This window comes from Mus caroli, chromosome 2, assembly GCF_900094665.2.
Source record: "Mus caroli chromosome 2, CAROLI_EIJ_v1.1, whole genome shotgun sequence".
NCBI classification, from domain to species: Eukaryota; Metazoa; Chordata; class Mammalia; order Rodentia; family Muridae; genus Mus; species Mus caroli.
In genome coordinates, this window is record NC_034571.1 from 33,467,357 (window position 1) to 33,486,905 (window position 19,549).

Consider the following 19,549-nt stretch of genomic DNA (forward strand, 5'->3'; position numbering starts at 1 on the left):
AGCTAAACAGGAATATGGCAATTTTTACTAGGTAACACAAGTCTAACTCACTGGCCTCCTTAAAGTTAATCCGTGTCCACAGTTTTTTCTAAAATTATAGCATCTTGGAATTCAATCTATGTTTCCTCATAACTCACTTCCTACCAGCCTGGGACTCAACCTGTCCACACTCTTCTGTGATCAAGTCTTTGCAAGCATGTGTGAGCCAGCACTTCCACGGCAGATACAAGCCCTTTACTCAGTTGAGCAGCAGTAACTTCACCATCAACACACTTGTTGTTGTAATAAAAAGAAACTTCCCAATTGTATCCAAATAGGTAGATAAACAGAGATAGAAATAGAATAATAATGCCCTAGGAATATCAGATAGAAGGAAGGCATCATATGCTGATGAGTGTACATGTGTTCCACCGAATGTCCCAGCATGAAATAAGGTACAAGAAATCGAATGCCCCAGCATAAAACAAGGTACAAGAACTCCTCACAGAAAATGAGTCAACAGCATCCTAAGCATGCTTCCTATAATAACTTGTTCTTTACCAACGAACACACAAGCCTTGAAAACTTGATTCTGGCTGTTGTAGATTTTTTTTTATTACTAAAGTATGGGTAGGAAACTTGAATTGGCAGATAGATGGTCTAAGTTCAGCCCTTGTGAAATTCTAAGCACCCATAAATCCTAAACAAGTATTTACAAACCCTGGGCTGCAAGTTGGCTGATTTAACTGCTGCAGCACAAATATGGGCAAATCTGTTCTGCCAAGTCTGTGAGCAAAGGAGTAAGCACAACTCTGCCCTAAGCAGGCCATGCACCTGTTGCTTAACCAGCATAGCCCCACTTCCCTCACATCCTTCCCCCACCTCGATCAGAACAGCAGAGTCAGCATTCACAGAGTACTTGCTGTGTACCAGGTACCATTAAAAGCTTTGAATATATAAAGTCATGAGATATCCGAGTTCCACAGAAATGGGCTGGAGTGAGAGAAATGCTTTGGCCCAGATTCTCATATGTTTTCTATTCTATATCTCTAGCTGTGCCGTAAATCTTACATAACACAAATTTATATTATAGTTCTATTTTTAAAAACTTCAAACATTAATGGTAGCTCCTAACTGAAATAGTGGTATGTAGAAAAGGATACTTATTTATATAATTAACCCAACATGAATTCTTTACTTAAAAAAGTCTTTTTTGCAAATACTATTTTGTAAAAGGAGGAACTCATCTTATATCGGCTGTACTGTGCTCTGTAAGTTAGGTGGTACAGAAACACACACCCATGCTGAAGTTCATCATGACAGCAGGTACTTGGGCCTGCTGTTATCATTGGCACTCCAGCCATTTCCCTCCCCAAGTCTCCTAGTCACACTAAAGGAATCATGATGCCTAGCTGTATGATACCAGATGTTGCAGAGAACAAGGCTAAATAACATGGCATCTTTCTAACTCTAGGTGACTTGAGGGGACATTCAAAGAGTGGAAATGAAAGGCAGACCATTCAGAGTAGGCTGCTTTCACATGTCACTCTGTTTACAATGCCCCTGGTTACAGGCTCCAAACAGCTTGGGAAGAAAAACTTAGTATTGACTCTTCTTCTCCACTCCTATCATTAGTGAAAAATAAAAACCAGGACAATTACAGCAAGTGAGTTCTTATAACAGTAACATTCACCTGCCATTGAAAGAATGTAGTCAGGGTTTACATTTCACATTGAGTTCTTTGCAGGACTCTACATAGAGATGCCAAAGGCAGGGCTGCAGTGGTGCTGAGCTTCTCATCTTCTGACCACCCACTGGTACAGAACATGAGTAGCATAACCAGAGCAAAGTTCAGACCATCACGAATGCCGAGGAAAATATGCTACTTGAGGAAGTCTTCAAGTAACACTGATTTTGTGGTGTTGAAAAACCTACAAATAATCAGTATTTTATAATTATGCTACTAAATGAATAACTTTTGCCACTGTTAATACACTATCTTCCAAAGTAGGGTATTTATTTACAACAAAGCCAATTCCATCAGGAATTCCATCAGAAAACTTAAGATGTTTGCACTGATCAAAACCTCTGTTCCCTGGTCCCCAGAAAAGGACCTGGCATCAGCAGGAACAGGACTACAATGCACTGCACGTCTCTGCTCTGCTTTGTACAGCCTTTAACAGAAGCCAACCTCATGAACTGCAGGTTCTGTGTGAGAACAAAGTTTCAGCAGTCTTAATGCTAGAGATGAACAGAAATTGCTACAGAAAGAAATGTAAAGCATAAAATTCATTTATAGATACACACACACACACACACACATACAGCTTTAGCACTTAACAGCTAACATAATAAGGTGTATTTGTGGATTAAGGTTTGGCCTAATACTGATATCCTATAAATGAACTCTGTTCATGACTGAATACAGTGAGAAATAATATTCTAGCTTCCTAACTTGAGACAGACAGACAGACGGACAGACAGATTATCTGATTCCTTAAGCAGATTTGGTTTCTGCAGACTCAGTATTTGCTTTTCTGAGACTTGCTGAAGTTGATTCTGCAAATAATTAGCTTAACTCAGCCAATTACATATATTTCCCACAGTTTATAGTTTTGTCTTTGATTCTCTATTGCTTTTTTTAATGGCTTCTTGCTGTTGCTGTACTGGAGCATGCAACACAGGTCAGAGGAGGTGATCTTCTTGAGAGATTGGCACTTGTATCCCTCAGCCTGTGCAGCAAATGCACATGAATTCTACAGCAGGTCACCGGTATTACTGCTTCTGATATCCTAGCTCCTTGAACAAGACAGTGCCCTGTCATTTTGACTCTCCTTAGATAGTATTCCTACAACTGAATTGATATATTCAAATAGGTGCCTCTGTTATGTATAAATTACATATACATTATATCCTACAATTCTACCCACATACACTGGACTCAGTGAATGTGAAATGTTTCTCTTGAATATAAAGCGTTTACAAGAGTATTAAAACAAATGCTGGAAATTACTATTTTACATTTAGACCATAAAAATTTAAAGTTAATGCAGTGACATAAGACCTAAGAGATCAAATACATCATATGATTGTCATATATGCAGGTTGTGTTAATTGGTTATTGTTTTCTTTAATCAGAAAATAAAAGAGCTTACCTTTGAATACTGAGATCACAGCTTACAGTCACTATATCTCAGCCTATTTTATACAAGTGATATGGCTACGGAGGTCCGAGGAGAACGAGAATAAAGTGAGATAAACGTGCTGAAAACTGCTTAAAAGTATTAACCTGAAATACACAGAGGGTCCAACACCAGTTTTAAAAATACATTAACAAGGTATTACCAGCTCTTCAATTAATTACGGTGACTGATTCATGATTTTCAAACATTCACCCATTTAAAAAAAAAAAGGAGAAGAAGAAGAAAAAAGAAAATGCTAATCCAAGCAAAATCATTAAGTATTTCATTCTCCCAGAGGGTAACAGTTTGAGAGATTACAAACAATCTCAGGAGCTATCTAACCCAACCCCTTACTTTGCCATACTATGCACCAAACCTCATCAGCATGAGGTATGTTGGAAATCTATGGAGCCATTATGAGGCACAAGAGATGCGGCACTCCTGCAGCCTTAAGGGGCACAGGTTGACAGCCACACCTCTGGTGAAGCGTCGGCCCCCACCAAAAGATATGGCTTAAGGAGGACACCTGTCTCAGATTAATTATAATACTGCTAGCTGGCAAAGTCAGAAAAGTAAAAGCTCAAGTTATGTACTAAAATGATTAAAAAGTGTCAGAGGATATAGCACAGCTCACATAGATTCTAAATTCTACATTGGTCTGTAAACTCCCTGACAAGAGCTACACACTGAAGGGTTTACATCTAGATATTGCTACATGTCCAAAAGGAGAGCTTTAAAACAGACATCGTGGCTTTGGACAAAGTATTGCTCTTTTTTAAAATTCTCAGTCATTGATTTTAAAAAGGGTTAGAGTGGATCTGAAAGCTGGAAAGCCTTAGGGGTCACATTGCTCTTAAGACCAAGATATAAAATTGCCATTCAAGCCAGACAACCTGATGGTTCTAGAAGTCAGAGAAGAAATCTTGAGGGCCCAAGTGAATAATAAATGGTGCGACGCTCAGAGGCTGGCAATAGGGGCTGTCAATGAAAAAACCACCTACAGTGGAGAAAAGAGCAGAGAAGCAGAACTTTATGTTAATCTCATACAATTGGACGAAGCTAAGAGCTTCATTTATATTTCTCTGCTCTTTCAACTGTAAGTGGAATTTTCATTACAAAATGAAGGGTGGGACGGGCAAAAGGTGGGAGGACACTTAATTCATTACAGAATTTAAACAGTTGAACTTGCATGGTTACCACTTCTAACATAGGGTCAACAGCTCCATTGTTTTAAGTAAAGCAGAGAAATGTAAAAGTTTGCAGCAACTGGGCAGGTTTACAACATGGTTAGTAACTTCCAACAAACAACAAAATTAAGAAGAAAGAGGGAAGACTTGGTAGGAACCATTTGAAATGACGGCCATCATGTTGGAGAACAGCACAGCTTCCTCCTCCATCAGAGAGGGGGTGAGTTATGAGGCAGAGTCAGAGACTGCAAAAGTCTTTTCTAAAGAGAAATCTCAAGGCAGATTCCAGCCTAGAGTCCAAATTTGATGATCAATTTCAAATAACAATACAACTGCAACTGCCAATTAATAGTATTTCAAAAACAGAACCATTGTAAATATTTAATTAATAAAAACTAGATACTAGCAGCCATGCTTTTTCTTCTCAGTGATGGCTCTGTTTCATCCATAGGTCAGCAAAACAAATCAATGAACATGAAAATTCCCAGCTGAAAGGGGCCCTGCTCCATTATGTCTTGCCACTAACACACATGATGGGAATGACAAGTTAAAGCTATTTTCAGCAAGTGACAAGGTTTTATTAAAGTATCACCCACCACTAGTAGAAAACAAAGGTCAAGGAAAGGAACAAATGACTGTGTGATACACATCTGAACAGCATTTGTGCCCTCAGGCTCATCTCACATTCTCTTCCAAAGGAGCCTGGTACATAAGTTTAGTAAGACCACTTTCAAGTGATGGGCACTGCTTGAAGTTTTGAAAAGGAATTTAACAGAAAAGTAGTTACTTCCTAAAAGTCATTTTTAAGAATAGTGACTTGTGTCTGCAGAGGACTACACTTGTGCCTGAATGGGGGTGAGTACCTTAATGAAACCATTACCTTCTAGTAACATCATCAGCTTTCCAAACATGGTGAGAATGCAAGGAAGGACTTGGGTCTGCACCCTTCACAGACCAGCACAATGTTACTGGCTCCCAGTTTCTACCAGTATAATCAGGTGTCTTAAAAGTAAATGCTGACCCATGGCTGAAATCTGTCACTTTTCACAGCAGCACTCAACAAGAACTGGGACAATCAGAGAGCGAGTTTTTATGGGGATCCTGTTGCTGCTTTAGATTCTGATATCAAAGAAGAGGAAAGGAGACTCTTCAAGGAATTCCAAAAAAAAAAAACCTGCTAATCATCTATCTACATGGAAAAAGTCAAGGAGTGAACACAGAGTCTTACAGAGTGAAGAAGGCCACAAGAACAAAAGAGGGTGAATGATTAATTTATTTTTTTAACTTGGAAATTCGTAAACTAATCACAATCCTCCTTCCCATCTTTGGATGGTGCCATCATTTTAATAAGCAATGCTGGAATAACAGAATGTAACCTTATCATGGGGATGCCCTTGTACAAATGGAGTACAAAGAGCTTACAAAATGAATAGATTGAGAAATCATCTTTGCTTTGTTTTAGCAGCTTGCTTACAAATAAATGGGTTTCTAGGGCCAAGTTATTACTAGTTTTCAATTCCTTGAAATTTGATACCAAAACATATCAAAAATAATAAGATAAAACAATATTCAAACCCATATTTTATTGGCTTTAATTACACACTTCGTTATTTACAAAGTTAAAGTTTAAATGAAAAGTTTCTACTGTATTTAAAAAAAAAAAAATAACTACAGCCCAAATTCAAGTGCCCTGGAGTAAGCACATATCACTCAGCTACCAATCAGTGACTGCATCAGGAACCAGGCAGTACTCTGTGTTACAACAAAGCAGTTTATTTGTGATCAGTGTTGAGACTCTATACATCCTTCACAAATTTAACTTTACATAATCTGATACTCTCTTAAAACGTCAACTTTGAGCTGCTAGACTTCCCTACAACAAAGGGGCTGGTATAAATTATTTCCAGGAATGAGGTACCGTTTCACAGAACTGGTTTCTTTTGTTTGTTTTCAAGTTTTAGAGAACTGAATTTGCATTTGTTAAAATCAAAAAGTAGGAAAGATGTTCTTTACAAATAATTTTGATCAAGTAAGTATGTGTTCAAAGAAAGCAGGATAAAAAGGCTTTTTCTCTAACATTCTGCATTGTACTGTATTGTTGTTCAATAGGAATGAGCTTCTGTCATTTACTAAAAGAATGAGTAGTGGGGAACAGGATATGTTGGGAATTTCATAACGGGTAACAGAACCATTCTCTTGGGCAAACCTACAGAGAAAAGAAACGGAGAGGACTCCAATAAAAAATTCAGGTTAAAAATTCTTACAGTAATTATCATTAACCATTTCCAGATTAGTCAGTCCACTTCATACCATTTTGGAAGAGGCCCACAAGTCTCTCACAAATCAATTGCTCTTCTATCTTGATACATAATGTTTTCTGCTCTAAAATAAAAAGCCTGTATCATAGAATGACACTCAGAATGACATCTGAGTGAGCAGGCATGAATTCTAAAGATGTAAAGCAATGCTAGTGATTTAACATTTTTGTCCTAAAGTGACTCTAGAAATACATATGGCACATGACATTAAAGGAAAAAATATGTCAAGATATAAGGTTTTCTGTGTGGGCCTCAACTCCCAGAAAGACAGCTTCAATCAAGGCACCACGAGGTATTTGTCATCTCAGTGGCTACCATTAATTTGGCATGGCAAATCTGGAAAGATTAATTGTTTACTTAATTTGTAATTAATACGTTCTTGTGGCCTCACAAACTCCTGCATAGTAAGGAGGGTTTGAAATCTGCCCCTGCCTTTATGCTGATGTTTACCCTAGGAGAAATCACAAAGCAGCAACAGCAGGTATTCAAGAGCACCAGATGATCAGAGGGAGATAACCCCACATGCAACAGCTTTACAAAGGCCAAAAGACAAATTTACCTTACAGCCAAAATAAAGCATTGTTTTAGTAGATTTGCATCACAGTAACATTTAAAAACCCAATCTTTTATGTGAAAAATGGGGCATCAAATTACACCAGCTTTGGAAGTCAGTATATGGCACATGGAAGAGAGGGCCTTCTGAGGCTCAGAGGCCACAGGGTGAAAGAATGTTAAGGAAGGACCAGAAAAGAAAAATTAAAAAGACTTGAGGAAAAACATGGATGTAACTGAAGAGTCTAAAAACCAAATTTTTTAAAGAAAGTCTCTAGCAATGCTTTAGTAGAATTTATCTTGTTATTTTGTGACTGGCACACAGACTCAGGTATAGCAAATAAGTCAAGTGTGCTACGTCTAGGTTAATCAGCTGGCCCCAATTTGTCAGGATGAGGTGTTCAGGAGATTAAGAAGCTAGAGAAAAGGGCAAATGCCAATGGTCAAAACCAAAAGAGCCAGTCTGAATTCAGAAGGAAATATAGATAAAAACAAATACTAATCCTGAACTCCCATATCTGGGATTCCTATAGTTCAGAATATGGAGAAGCCTGGGTCACATGAGTGGGCCAGGGATACAACCAGGCAAAGGACTTAAATCTGGGCTCTGCATTTTGCCCAAACAAAACTTCTTGCACACATTTGAACCTTGACAAACTATTCAAATTCTACACTTCAGTATAGCAATGTCTTAAGGACCTGTAATTATCATCAAAATAAAAATGGTAAAGCTGATGTGTGAAGAGGAAAAGGCACAATGTGAAGGCTCATGTAGAGGATCCATGCCACAAACAGCAATGCATGAAGGACCTTTGCCTTCCGTGTGCATGCACACCTGGTTGGGGCTGTGTGGACAGACAGACAGATACGCACACACACACACTCACACACACCCTTTGCTCTCTTTCTCAGTGACAAGCATCCTATAGATGATGGCTGATTCCATAACATAGAGCACCTGAGTTACAAAATGTCTAAAAGCATATCACTGACTCCAAACCTACTGCCTCCATTGCCACATAAACCTCATTCAAAAGTTATCCAAAGGGCCATTAGGGTTCATTCACATATCTGCTGGTATTTTTTATTTTGACAAAAAAACAAAACAAACAAAAAAAAACCAACCAAACAAACAAAACAAAACAAACAAACAAAAAAAAAAAAACCAAGCAATAGGCCTGGGATTTTCTAGCATCGGCTACTAACTTTCTGCAAAAAACAGGTAACATTGGCAATGAAACCCATTATCTCTGTGGGAACAATGACATCTATCTATTCCCAAAGCAAAAGGTATAGCAAAGACTAATGGGTACAAATTTGAAGTGATGACTTTGTTTTCTTGACTCAAATCACCCACATTCATAAAGTTCTATACACAAACTAACAATGTGGCCATGTAACTGGCAGGTGGTTGGGCTAGAAACTGGAGGGTGGCCCTTCAGTAGCCTTTGAATGGAGTATAGGCTGGCTGTAAGAAGAATTACTTCAAATATACAATTTCAATATGGTCCGAAACAGGCAATAAGAACAAGCAGTTCTCCAATCAGGCAAAGCAGAGAGAAGAGCAACTTCGACCAAACCAAGAACCACAAGGTTGTGGCATTTTCAGAGGGAATTTAAGTTGGGCCCCTTGAATGATTAAATCTGAGATCCTCCAACGTGTTTACTGAAACTCTGGGTACAATGTTTTGAGTTGCTGTGACAAATCTGCTAAGAGGAGGAATCAGTAAGGAAGTGTACATACCATATGCAGGGGCAGCTGTGCTGTAACCATATGGGGTTCCGTAACCTGGTGTAAAGAAGAGGGCAGCAATCAGTCCAGGCCCAATTGTCAAACACAACCTGGAGAACTGCAGACTCCTCAAAGGCTAATAACACACTACAGAGTAGTCCTAGTCCTGCTTTAGTTGCAGAAGCCTCACACTATGACCCACACAGATCTTCTTAACTTACTTATCCTCCCCCCTCTGCTCTTGTTCATCTGTGTTCTCTCCTCTCTCCCTTTTCTTTCTCCTCCCTTTCGTCTTTTATTCCTCCTCCATCTGTACTTCTACGCTGTACTATAATTTATGTACTTGTCTCTATGCCCAACTAAAGTGGCAGACATCAAATTTTATCTTTGCATCACCTATACCTAACATAATAAACAACTGTTAACCAAAATAATACTTAGAACCATTGCAATTACCAATTTCCTAAAGATGGAACACAGGACTTTCCATGGCTCCTTTTAGAAAACAATGACAGAGCATGCTGTAGCCTGAAATGCCGCTAAAGAGAATGCCTGGGTCAGGTCAAGAGCCCAGTGATAAGGTACACTTAAAGCATCTGAACACCAAGTCCTAACACAAAGTCTCTCCCTGAGAGTTGATAACTTGATACATCAGTTTCTCTTAGATATACGTGTGTGTGTGTGTGTGTGTGTGTGTGTGTGTGTTATAAGTAAAAACTACTAATAAGAGAACACAAATGTTTTTGAACTAGTTAATTCTCACAGTAATTGCTCACATATCCTTATACAAAAGAGCACCTAATTTGCCATATTCCCATCTTTTCAATTGGTAAACCGAGGCTTCTTTATAGTGTTCCGGTAAAGTTGTTTGTTTGTTTGTTTTTCGAGACAGGGTTTCTCTGTGTAGCCCTGGCTGACCTGGAACTCACTTTGTAGACCAGGCTGGCCTCGAACTCAGAAATCCGCCTGCCTCTGCCTCCCGAGTGGTGGGATCAAAGGTGTGCGCCACCACGCCCGGCTGTTCCGGTAAGGTTTAGATACACCATGTTAACAAAAACTAATTTTCTGGGGTCTTTCTGAGCAAACAACCTAAAATTATATAAATATGAAATGGTTTGGCCAAGTTCCAGGGGAAACACTGTAACCTGTCTCTTAACTATGACAAAGTGCACAACAGTAATCCAAGCACCACAAATGCTGAGGCGGAAGGATCCAAGTTTGAAGCCAGGTTACGTAGGCTTCATGCAGTAAGGTTCCAGGCTATCTTAGACTATAAATCCCATCTGAAAATAATGTACAGAAAAAAAGCAGGCTGGGTGTGGTGGCTCAAACCTTAAATATCAGAGTTGGGAGGCAGAGGCAGGTGGATCTCTGTATATACAAGGTCTATAACCTAACAAGTTCCAGGTCAGCTAAGACCCTGACTAAAGGTACAATACCTCATTAACACTACATAAATACTTACTGAAATCTAGATTTGTTTGAAAGAAATGAAACTATTAGTTAAGTTGGCCACTGATCAGGTCACTAAGACTCTCTGAGCCTCAGTGTTATACACAGCAGCTAAATAGACAAGAAAGTTAAAGTATATATAAAACACCTATGCCAGTCCCCAGAACAAATGACAGAAATTCATTCAAGATCTAGATTAACATAAAGTTGATTTTTTTTGTCCAATAAAAGAATTATTTTCTTTTTGGTCTGGTTAATTTTTTTTTAAAGCTTCAGAAGACAGGCCTTGTACAGAGGTCAAAGTAATGGTTTAAGAAAAAGGCCCTTTATGAACAGAAGCTGACAATAAGGAAACACACATAAACTCTCTCATCATCACTATACTAAACATAGCTCCGTAACTCTGAGGCAGGAAGCAAATAACAGAAGATCTGGCAATGGTAGATTGTTACCAGACTGAGCCCCAAAGGAACACACTACCAAAACACAGGCTCATCTCAATAACCATTCCCAAATAAGTCTAAAGCTATTAATTTTCAATAAAGTATAGAAAAGTATCTTAATGTTAGACACAAAATGAATCAAAAAAAAGTCCATGCCTATTTCCTTTCACACATATTTTAGTATTCCTTATTCCCATGAAAAAGCACAATTGAACCCCTAATTCATCTAGCTGAAAGCCATGACAGTGCCCTTCAAACTTTTTACTCTTCAGTCTAAATACTTCATCTATGAACAATGCTGCTTTCAATAATTTGTTCACATCTTTTTATCCATCTACCAGTTTCCACCACAGTAACACATCTACCACAGCATTCAAAGCTTGTGCCATTATGCCCATTATGTCATTGCATCTCCTCTTTGCCCTATAGGAGGAGGAATATTTATAAATAACATCTGATTTTGCTGTTCTCTCCTTTAAACCCCTGATGACTTTCCACTGTACTTAAGATCTGAAGACAAAATCCAAACCATGGATCAGAATCTAAGTAACCTCATATGGAAAATAAAGAACCCAAACTGTATATAGCACTCTTTTCTGAGATGTTCAGGGCTTTCTGACATTTAGGAAATTTTCAGAAATTGTGCTAGCATTCAATAAACTATTACCTATGAAAGGGTCTCAATTCTCGATCAGAAAGCCTATAACAATAGTGGGTTTCTACACATGGAGTTTGTTCTTTCATGCCAGCCTTCTTGGTGAATTCCTACTAACTCTCCACAATGCACTCCAGTGTCAATTCTTCAGAGAAGCCTTCATGGACCAGGTAGGTCTCTTACGTTCCCATGATACTATGTTCATTATCCTCCTCAGACTTTCTCAGTTTTAAGTTTGGTTACTTGCTTACCATGCCTCACCTTCCACAATGTAAGCTCAACAAGAGTAAAATCTATATCTGGTGTCTTATAAAGCAAGAAAACTCTGTGTAAGACATTTCATCCAGGGATACAGATACACAGAGTGAACCAGTAATTCCAAAGTAGTATCATTCATCATACTTCCCAAATGGCAACAACATGCACAGTGAAGCAATTCTAAGAGCAATCTTAGACGAGAAAAAACAAAAAGGTCAATAGCTTCGGCAATGCTATAGCCTGCATCGAAGTCCTTACTCTGCTGCTTGTTTCACCCAGACCTGTCTGCCTTACCTGTAAACTAACTTCCACCAAAGGAAACATAGAGGGTTACGAACAAGTAAAGTAACTTATATGGAAACACTTGGAATATAACAGGCTCTTGATAAGTAAGTTGTGTCTACCCTATAACCCCTAATACATACACACACACACACACACACACACACACACACACACCTCTTTTTTGTTTTGTGTTTCTTTCCTTTGACTATTCTCAAATACTGAATTTCATAAATGCTAATTTATAAGTCAGGATTCATCTCTATTAAAAAACTCAAAACTCCATAGCAATTCTGGTATGGTATCCTCACAGAACACACTCTGTTCTGCTGCCCAAACACCATAATTTGTAGAACAGGTTTTTAGATTCTCCTGTCAAAATATATTCCTATATCCAAGGTCAGTCATGATTCTTTCTTTTCCCTCCAGAAAGGCTATAGTTACTTAGCAGATCCCTTCCGAAGTTCTATATACTCCTACACATGTGCAGTATTTCCAGAAACCACATAGAACTCCAGAGAATGAGAAAATGCTGTTCATCAGGCCTGGAATCAAGGAGGTCATTTGATCTTTAGTAAGTGGCACCAACCTGGAGCTATATATCCAGGAGCTGCTGTAGCCCCCACGAATGCTCCCCTTGTCAGAGTTCCTCTTCCTCTGCCCCGAACTGCCTGGACTGCCGCAGATACTGCTGTATTCACAACACCTTTTGCCTGTAATAACAACAATAATAATTTCATCATGGAGAAAAAGAACTTTCTAACTCTCATCTACTACAGGGCTTCAGATAAGACAGTAAAACATCTATAGTTAGACTCTTCAGTTGACCATCTGCAAAACAGATATGGCACCTAACTTAAAGAACTATTCTGAAGAATGTGTTAACCATATGAAAATATTTGAGTAACTATGTTTCACTAGTGGGTTACCTAGAAAACAATTAACATTCAATACACAAATGTGAGTGGCCAAATTATACCTAAAGTCATTTTTACAAGCACATGAATTTTATGGCTTCTAGTGTGGAAATTTTCTGAAACAAAGTGGAAAAGACACAGTCTATCTTCAAGTAATCAAAGTAATCAGATTGCAGAGTGACTCAACATAAAACCAACTAGACTTCATTAGCCAATTAATAAATACTTTAACCTAGAATAAACATTAATTTTTTTTAGAATGCTGATCATGCATGCATATGTGTCTCTGTGTGCATGTGTACAGACCACACGCATGACTGGTACTTGTGGAGATCAAAAGAAGGCATCAGGTCCTCTGGAACCGGAGCAACCAGGTGGGTGCTGAGAACCAAATGCAAGTTGTTTTCAAGAACAAGTGCTCTTAACTACTGAGTACCTGAATGTAGGCTTTGAAATACTAAAATTTACTAATGAAGTGTACGATGTCTTATGTGGTAAAAACAAACAAAGTTGACAATGATCTTTCTACTTATCTAGAAAATACCTGATCCTACTTTTTAAATGAATCAAAAAAAAAAAAAAATTATCCAGGTGGATGAAACATGCAACGAAATGTCCATGGCCTTTTGCCACAGGACTCCCTGGTTTAAAAGGAATCTTATGTCTGCTCTTAGCTTCCTGGCTGTGACTACACTTCGTCAGCTGCTGCCGCCGCCTCCACCACCACCACCACCACCGCCACCTCCTCTTCCTACCCCCTCCCCATCCCTCACTCACTTCCTCCCTCTCCTCTTCCTCCTCCTCTTCCTCCTCCTCCTCCTATTATGCTTTCATCACCCTACTGAGATAGACCCAAGATGAGTCTGTGTCACCTGCCATCTGAGAATGTTTATGGAGAAGTGACTACACTTGAATAAGAAAGACACCACCAGCACTCACCTTGCTGGGCCATGGATTACTCAATTTCTAACTAGATGATTTCAAGTATCAATTTAACACACAAGACATCTCAAACAAATAAACTTAAAAATCACTGTTGTTTTTACTTTGTACCTATTTGCAGATTCCTTAAACCCATCACAGGGGCCACTGGTGCAGAGGTCACCTTCACCCTCTCTGAGAATGGCAGGCTGCCCTAGAAAACTCAAAGCAGCCAATCTCACTGTACTAGAGTTTCAAGTCACATCTCAAGCCAAAGAGAATACATTTTCTACTAAAGAATGGGGATTACCTACTCTTCCTTTTTTCGAAGCAGGAGATCCATAAAAATACTTACAATCAAGGAAAGTAATCTGTGCTCTAATACAAGAACATATACCAACATTTCAGAGTACAGAAGGGAAGCTGGGGGGAGGGGGGGTGTAGAGGGGAGCTGGCTGCAAAGACAGTGTAACAAGTCCAACTGTTTCTATGATTCAAAATCTAAAAACTCACACAGGGCTCCCTAGTGGATTAAGCTCTTTAACAAATGTGCAACACTGCTATCACTGTAAGTCTCCATAGTTAATCAGAAAAGCTTTCTTTAAATAATGGTACCCACCCTGTAACATACAGAGTGGCTATAGATCATGGGAACTATACCAGCCCTCCTTGTCTTATAACTGAATTGGATAGTAGTGGTATGCTGGTAGGAACTCCTCCTACTGGGAAAAGCCATTTGCCGTGTACCACCAATCTCACTTTAACTACAATTATTAAGGCTAGGCACCAGAGGGAATAAAAAGAGACTGGTGATTGTCCTGTTTCTATCTCCTTAGATGTAGAAGATCAGCTATCTCAGAAAAAAAGCTAGATGAACAGTTTCTCAGTGTCAGTCTTACTTCCATAAGCCCAACATTATCTAATCAGCTAGAAATATTTATGATCGACATCTAAGGAAAATAGAAAAGATCTGAGAATGGTGTGCATATTCAGAATTCCAGAACATAGAAGACTGAGGCAGCAGGATCCTAAGTTAAAGATTGGTCTGTGCTGTGGAATGAGAACTTGTCTCAAAAATTCCAATCTACCAGTTAACTAACCAACCCAGCCACCTAAAGCAAAGCTAAATGGAAAAAAAATAGTAATAAGCAGTATTACTTAATACTAATTAAAATTAGTATACTAATTAGTATACTTAATACTAATTAAAATTAGTATTAAGTAATAAGTAATAAGGAGGAAGAGGAGGAGAAAGAGGGAGGACAAGAAAGATTTAACAATGGGAAACTAAAGGAATGTGTAATTGATTCTATGATTTTCTCAATTGTTCTCTATCTCTGTTTATCTTACATTTCAGATCACAGCACTATAAACACTCTGAGAAACATCCTAGGTGCCTTTTTTTTGGTTTAAATACCTAATGTATTTATTTCTATCATACAAATGTATTCAGACATTAGTATTACCCCCAACATTCCATATGAGGAAGACAATTTGTCATATTTTACTCTCATTATCTTTCCCCTTCGTGTCTAAAAATGTCTTTGTGATATAAAAACAAAAGGGTGGAAAAATCTTGTGCTAATGTATATAATTAGCTACACACACTCTGTCCTTTCTTACCCTCCCACCCTACCCCTGTAGAAGGACATGGCATTACAATTCCCAAATCACCTCCATTATTCACTATACCAACAATAACTTCACTCCCCAAAAATTATGGGCATAAATCAAAAGTTCACTGAAAAGATAAGTATTGTCTTAATATGTATTATCCACAACCTATCCCAAAGAAAAAAGGATCAAGTCATTAAGAGTAAGTAATTTTAGTCAGGTGGTAATGGCACCTGTTTTTTATACCAGCACTAGGGAGGTAGAGTTCAAGGCCACCTAGGTCTACAAAGAGGTACTTCCAAGATAGCCAAGGCTACACAGAGAAATCTTACCTCAAAAAAAAAGCCAGTAAACAATTTCACAAAAGACCAAAGTGGCACAAAAACAAATGTAAAGACAGAAATCACAAGATCATCTCAATAGATACAGAAAATGCTTTTCAAAAAGTTAAGTATCTCTTCGTGATTTTAATTTTTTTTTTAAATTTCAATCTTACTTGCCATGGGCTGGGACCTCGGGCTGCTGTGCTGAGGTCAGTGATGAGGTCTCTCCTCAACAGGGGCAGCATTTGGAAAGTGCTGGCCTTGCCAAGCTGGCCCTGGTCCCGTCTGCCTGCCTGAGGTGGCCTATGAAGTGGCACAGGTATGAAGGTGACACCCACCCGCCTTGCCACCTGCAGTAATCAGGAGAGTTGGTCATTGGATCATAAAAGCAAGAGGCCCTATACCTCACCTGGGCAGCACAGTAGAGCACAGTAAGCCTGCCTTTTGCCTATGGCAGCAATGGATAGCCTAGCCAGGGCAGTGCTGGAAAGCTTGCCCTGGTAGTGCAGATGAGGGAGAGCTAGGAAGTTTACCAGCTCAGCTATCACCCAGGCCCAGATCCAGAGAGTTGACCCAACCCAATATCTACATCATCTATGAACTGTTGAGGCTTGTGAAAGGGCCAGCCCTGCTGTTCCAAAGCTGAAGGTTCTCCATAACACAGGGTAACAACAGAATAAGCAGTATCAAATATTGATAGTGTGACAGGAGCCAGAGACCTCAAACCAGACCAATGACTCATTACAATGAACATTTCAAAAGTAAAGATACGTGGACACAGGTGTATATCATAGGACAAACTGTGACACAGTACAGCTTCCATAATGAGTTTTTTTTTCCAAGATTGATTGATTGATTGATTGATTATATGTAAGTACACTGTAGCTGTCTTCAGATACCCCAGAAGAGGGTGTCAGATCTCATTACAGATGGTTGTGAGCCACCATGTGGTTGCTGGAATTTAAACTCAGTCAGTGCTCTTAACCACTGAGCCATCTCTCCAGCCCCCATGATGAGTTTTCTATACTTTCATTTATTTTGTTTGTGTTGTATTTGGAGGAAGTTGCAAGGCAGGAGGCAGACATGAGGGGACAGGGAGATGAGTGGGACTGGGATATATTATGTCAAACTCCACTGGCATAGGAAATAAACTAAAGAATAAGCAAATAGGGTGCATGAGATTAAAAACACCCACTACACAGCAAAGAAACTGTCATAAAAATGGTGCTTAGACAGCGTGTAGAATGAGAAAAGTCTAGGCCAAATATATAGAAGATAGGGAATTATCAACAATTTGTAAAAAATAAAAAACTCTAAAAATTAAATGCAAAAAAAAAAAAAAGTACTAAAAAGCATAGGCTAATGATCTGAATAGACAGTTATAAAGGGAAATTATGAATGGTCATATATGTTTTAAATAAATGTTCAACACATTCTTTTTTCTTTTTCTTTTTGTTTTGTTTTGTTTTGTTTGAGACAGGGTTTCTCTGTGTATTCCTGGCTGTCCTGGAACTCACTCAGTAGACCAGGCTGGCCTTGAACTCAGAAATCCACTTGCCTCTGCCTCCCAAGTGCTGGGTGTTCAACACATTCTTAACCATCAGAAAATAACAATAACGACACTGAGGTTTCATCTCACCCAAATCAGAAAAACTACTGTCAAGAAAACAGGGCTAGAAATGTGGGTAAGTACTAGAGCACCTTCCGAGCATGCCCAACGTCCTCAGATTTATCCCATCAGGACTACTCCACCACCCTAACAACATACACAGAAACAACAAATTCTAGCAACAATATAGACTAAGAAGCATTATTCATAGGACCTGAAGAAACAGCTCAGCAATTGGGAGCATTGGCTAGTCCCCTAGAGGATCCAGAGTCATTTCCAGGATCTTCATGGCGATTCACAATTGCCTATAACTAAATTCCAGGGGATCCACAGTACCAGGTATATACATTGTGCACATATATACGCATATAGGTAAGATACCCATACACATAAAATAAATATTTTTTAAAGAATATTTATTCACTGCTAGTAGTAGCATAAATTTGGTAGCTACTATGGAAATCATATAGAGGTTCTGCAAGATACTAAAAATAAAACTACAATATGTAGCACAGCTATACCATACATATAAGTATACACCCAAAGGATTCTAAATTCTAAGTATGGAAACTAAAAAGATACTTATACATCTCTATCTATTGCTGTAGTATCTACAATAGTCAGGATACAGAATCAGCATAGAAGTCCATCAACAGACAAATGGATAAAGAAAATATGATGGGTGTATGGGTATGTGTATACAAATACACACATATACATACATACACAGGGGTATTATATTTAGCTGTAAAAAAAAAAACGAAATTATGTTATTTCCAGAAAAATGGAGAGAACCAGAGATCAGTATGCTACCCAAAATAGGACGATTTGGAAGAAGGAAAGGTACTAGCAGTGGGGAAGAGGATTGGAACAGAGCAATGGGTTGGGAAAAAACAAAGTAAAATGAAAAATATGTATAGAAATGTCATAATGAAACCCATTACCATATATATCAACTAAAAACATGATGGGGGTATGGAAATGGCTCAGCTTACTGCTGACTTTTGTTCTCACTATCTACTTCCGGTTGCTCACAGCTGCCTCTAACACCTGCAACTCCAGCTTCAAGAGATCCCACACCGTATTCTGGGATCTGTAGGCACCCACACAATATGACATACATTCAGAAAGACAAAAATAAATATTGGTTGGTTGGAACTTGATATGTAGACTAGACTAGACTAGACTAGCTTAGAACTCACAGGAATCTATCTACCTAACATCCCAACTGCTGGGTTTAAAAAAAATAAAATTTAATAAGACAGTAAAAGAGGAAATAAATGGGAAATTTTAGATTATTACAAAGGTTGCTTAATTCAAACCTGAGGAATGATCTTCTTTTTCTTATTATTTGCCGCATTGGGTCCAGAAAACAGCTTCTCCAGGGCAGCTAGTGCTGCACTTGCCTTGGCCACTTTCTTGTTTGGACCTGCACCTCTGAATTTCTGTCCATCTACTTCTACCTGAAATTAAAAACAGCACTTTAGAGTTATATCTAAATACACATATATCTATACACACATACATGCATGCAGGCAAAACATAAAGTAAAATAAACAAATCTGAACAATGAAAAGCTTAAAAAATCATAAGGAAGAAAATATTTTAAGAAAAATAGTGTTCTTAAAATAATGAAAGCTAATGGAAGTATAAAATGCTTTTTACTAAACCCTAGAAAAAGCAAGTAAATAACCTTTCAACAAATTCAAAAGAGATAGCCACACAGACAAAAATAACATCAAAAATAACAAGAAGCAACAATTACTATTCCTTAGTATTTCTTAATATCCATGGACTCAATTCCCCAATAAAAAGGCATAGGCTAACAGACTGAATTCGTAACAGGACCCAGCATTTTCCCGCATACAGGAAATGCACCTCAGTGACAAAGACAGACACTACCTCAGAGTAAAGGGCTGGAAAACAATTTTCCAAGCAAATGGTCTCAAGAAACAAGCTGGAGTAGCCATTCTAATATCGAATAAAAGCAACTTCCAACCAAAAGTTATCAAAAAGGAAAGGAAGGACACTTCACACTCATCAAAGGGAAAAAAAAAAATCTATCAAGAAGAACTCTCAATTCTGAACATCTATGTTTCAAAGGCAAGGGCACCCACATTCATAA

The 19,549-nt window shown here is 38.5% G+C and overlaps 1 protein-coding gene across 5 annotated transcripts in view; it reads right to left on the reverse strand.

Annotated features, from left to right (window-relative positions):
- Window positions 1–468: 468 nt before the first annotated feature.
- Strbp (spermatid perinuclear RNA binding protein) overlaps window positions 469–19,549 on the reverse strand; it is a 122,844-nt gene continuing 103,763 nt past the window's right edge. For 2 of the 5 annotated variants that reach the window (XM_029474577.1, XM_029474578.1), the window contains exons 15-19: window positions 18,747–18,887; window positions 12,630–12,753; window positions 8,963–9,007; window positions 4,055–4,158; window positions 469–3,268 (exon numbers count right to left, since the gene is read on the reverse strand). In XM_029474577.1, coding sequence (XP_029330437.1) covers window positions 4,064–4,158; window positions 8,963–9,007; window positions 12,630–12,753; window positions 18,747–18,887 — 405 coding nt within the window. In that variant the 3' untranslated portion in view covers window positions 469–3,268; window positions 4,055–4,063. Of the gene's footprint in view, window positions 3,269–4,054; window positions 4,159–5,916; window positions 6,555–8,962; window positions 9,008–12,629; window positions 12,754–18,746; window positions 18,888–19,549 lie in introns of those variants that run through there. The other 3 variants (XR_003836003.1, XM_029474579.1, XM_021155635.2) reach the window with 3 other exon arrangements.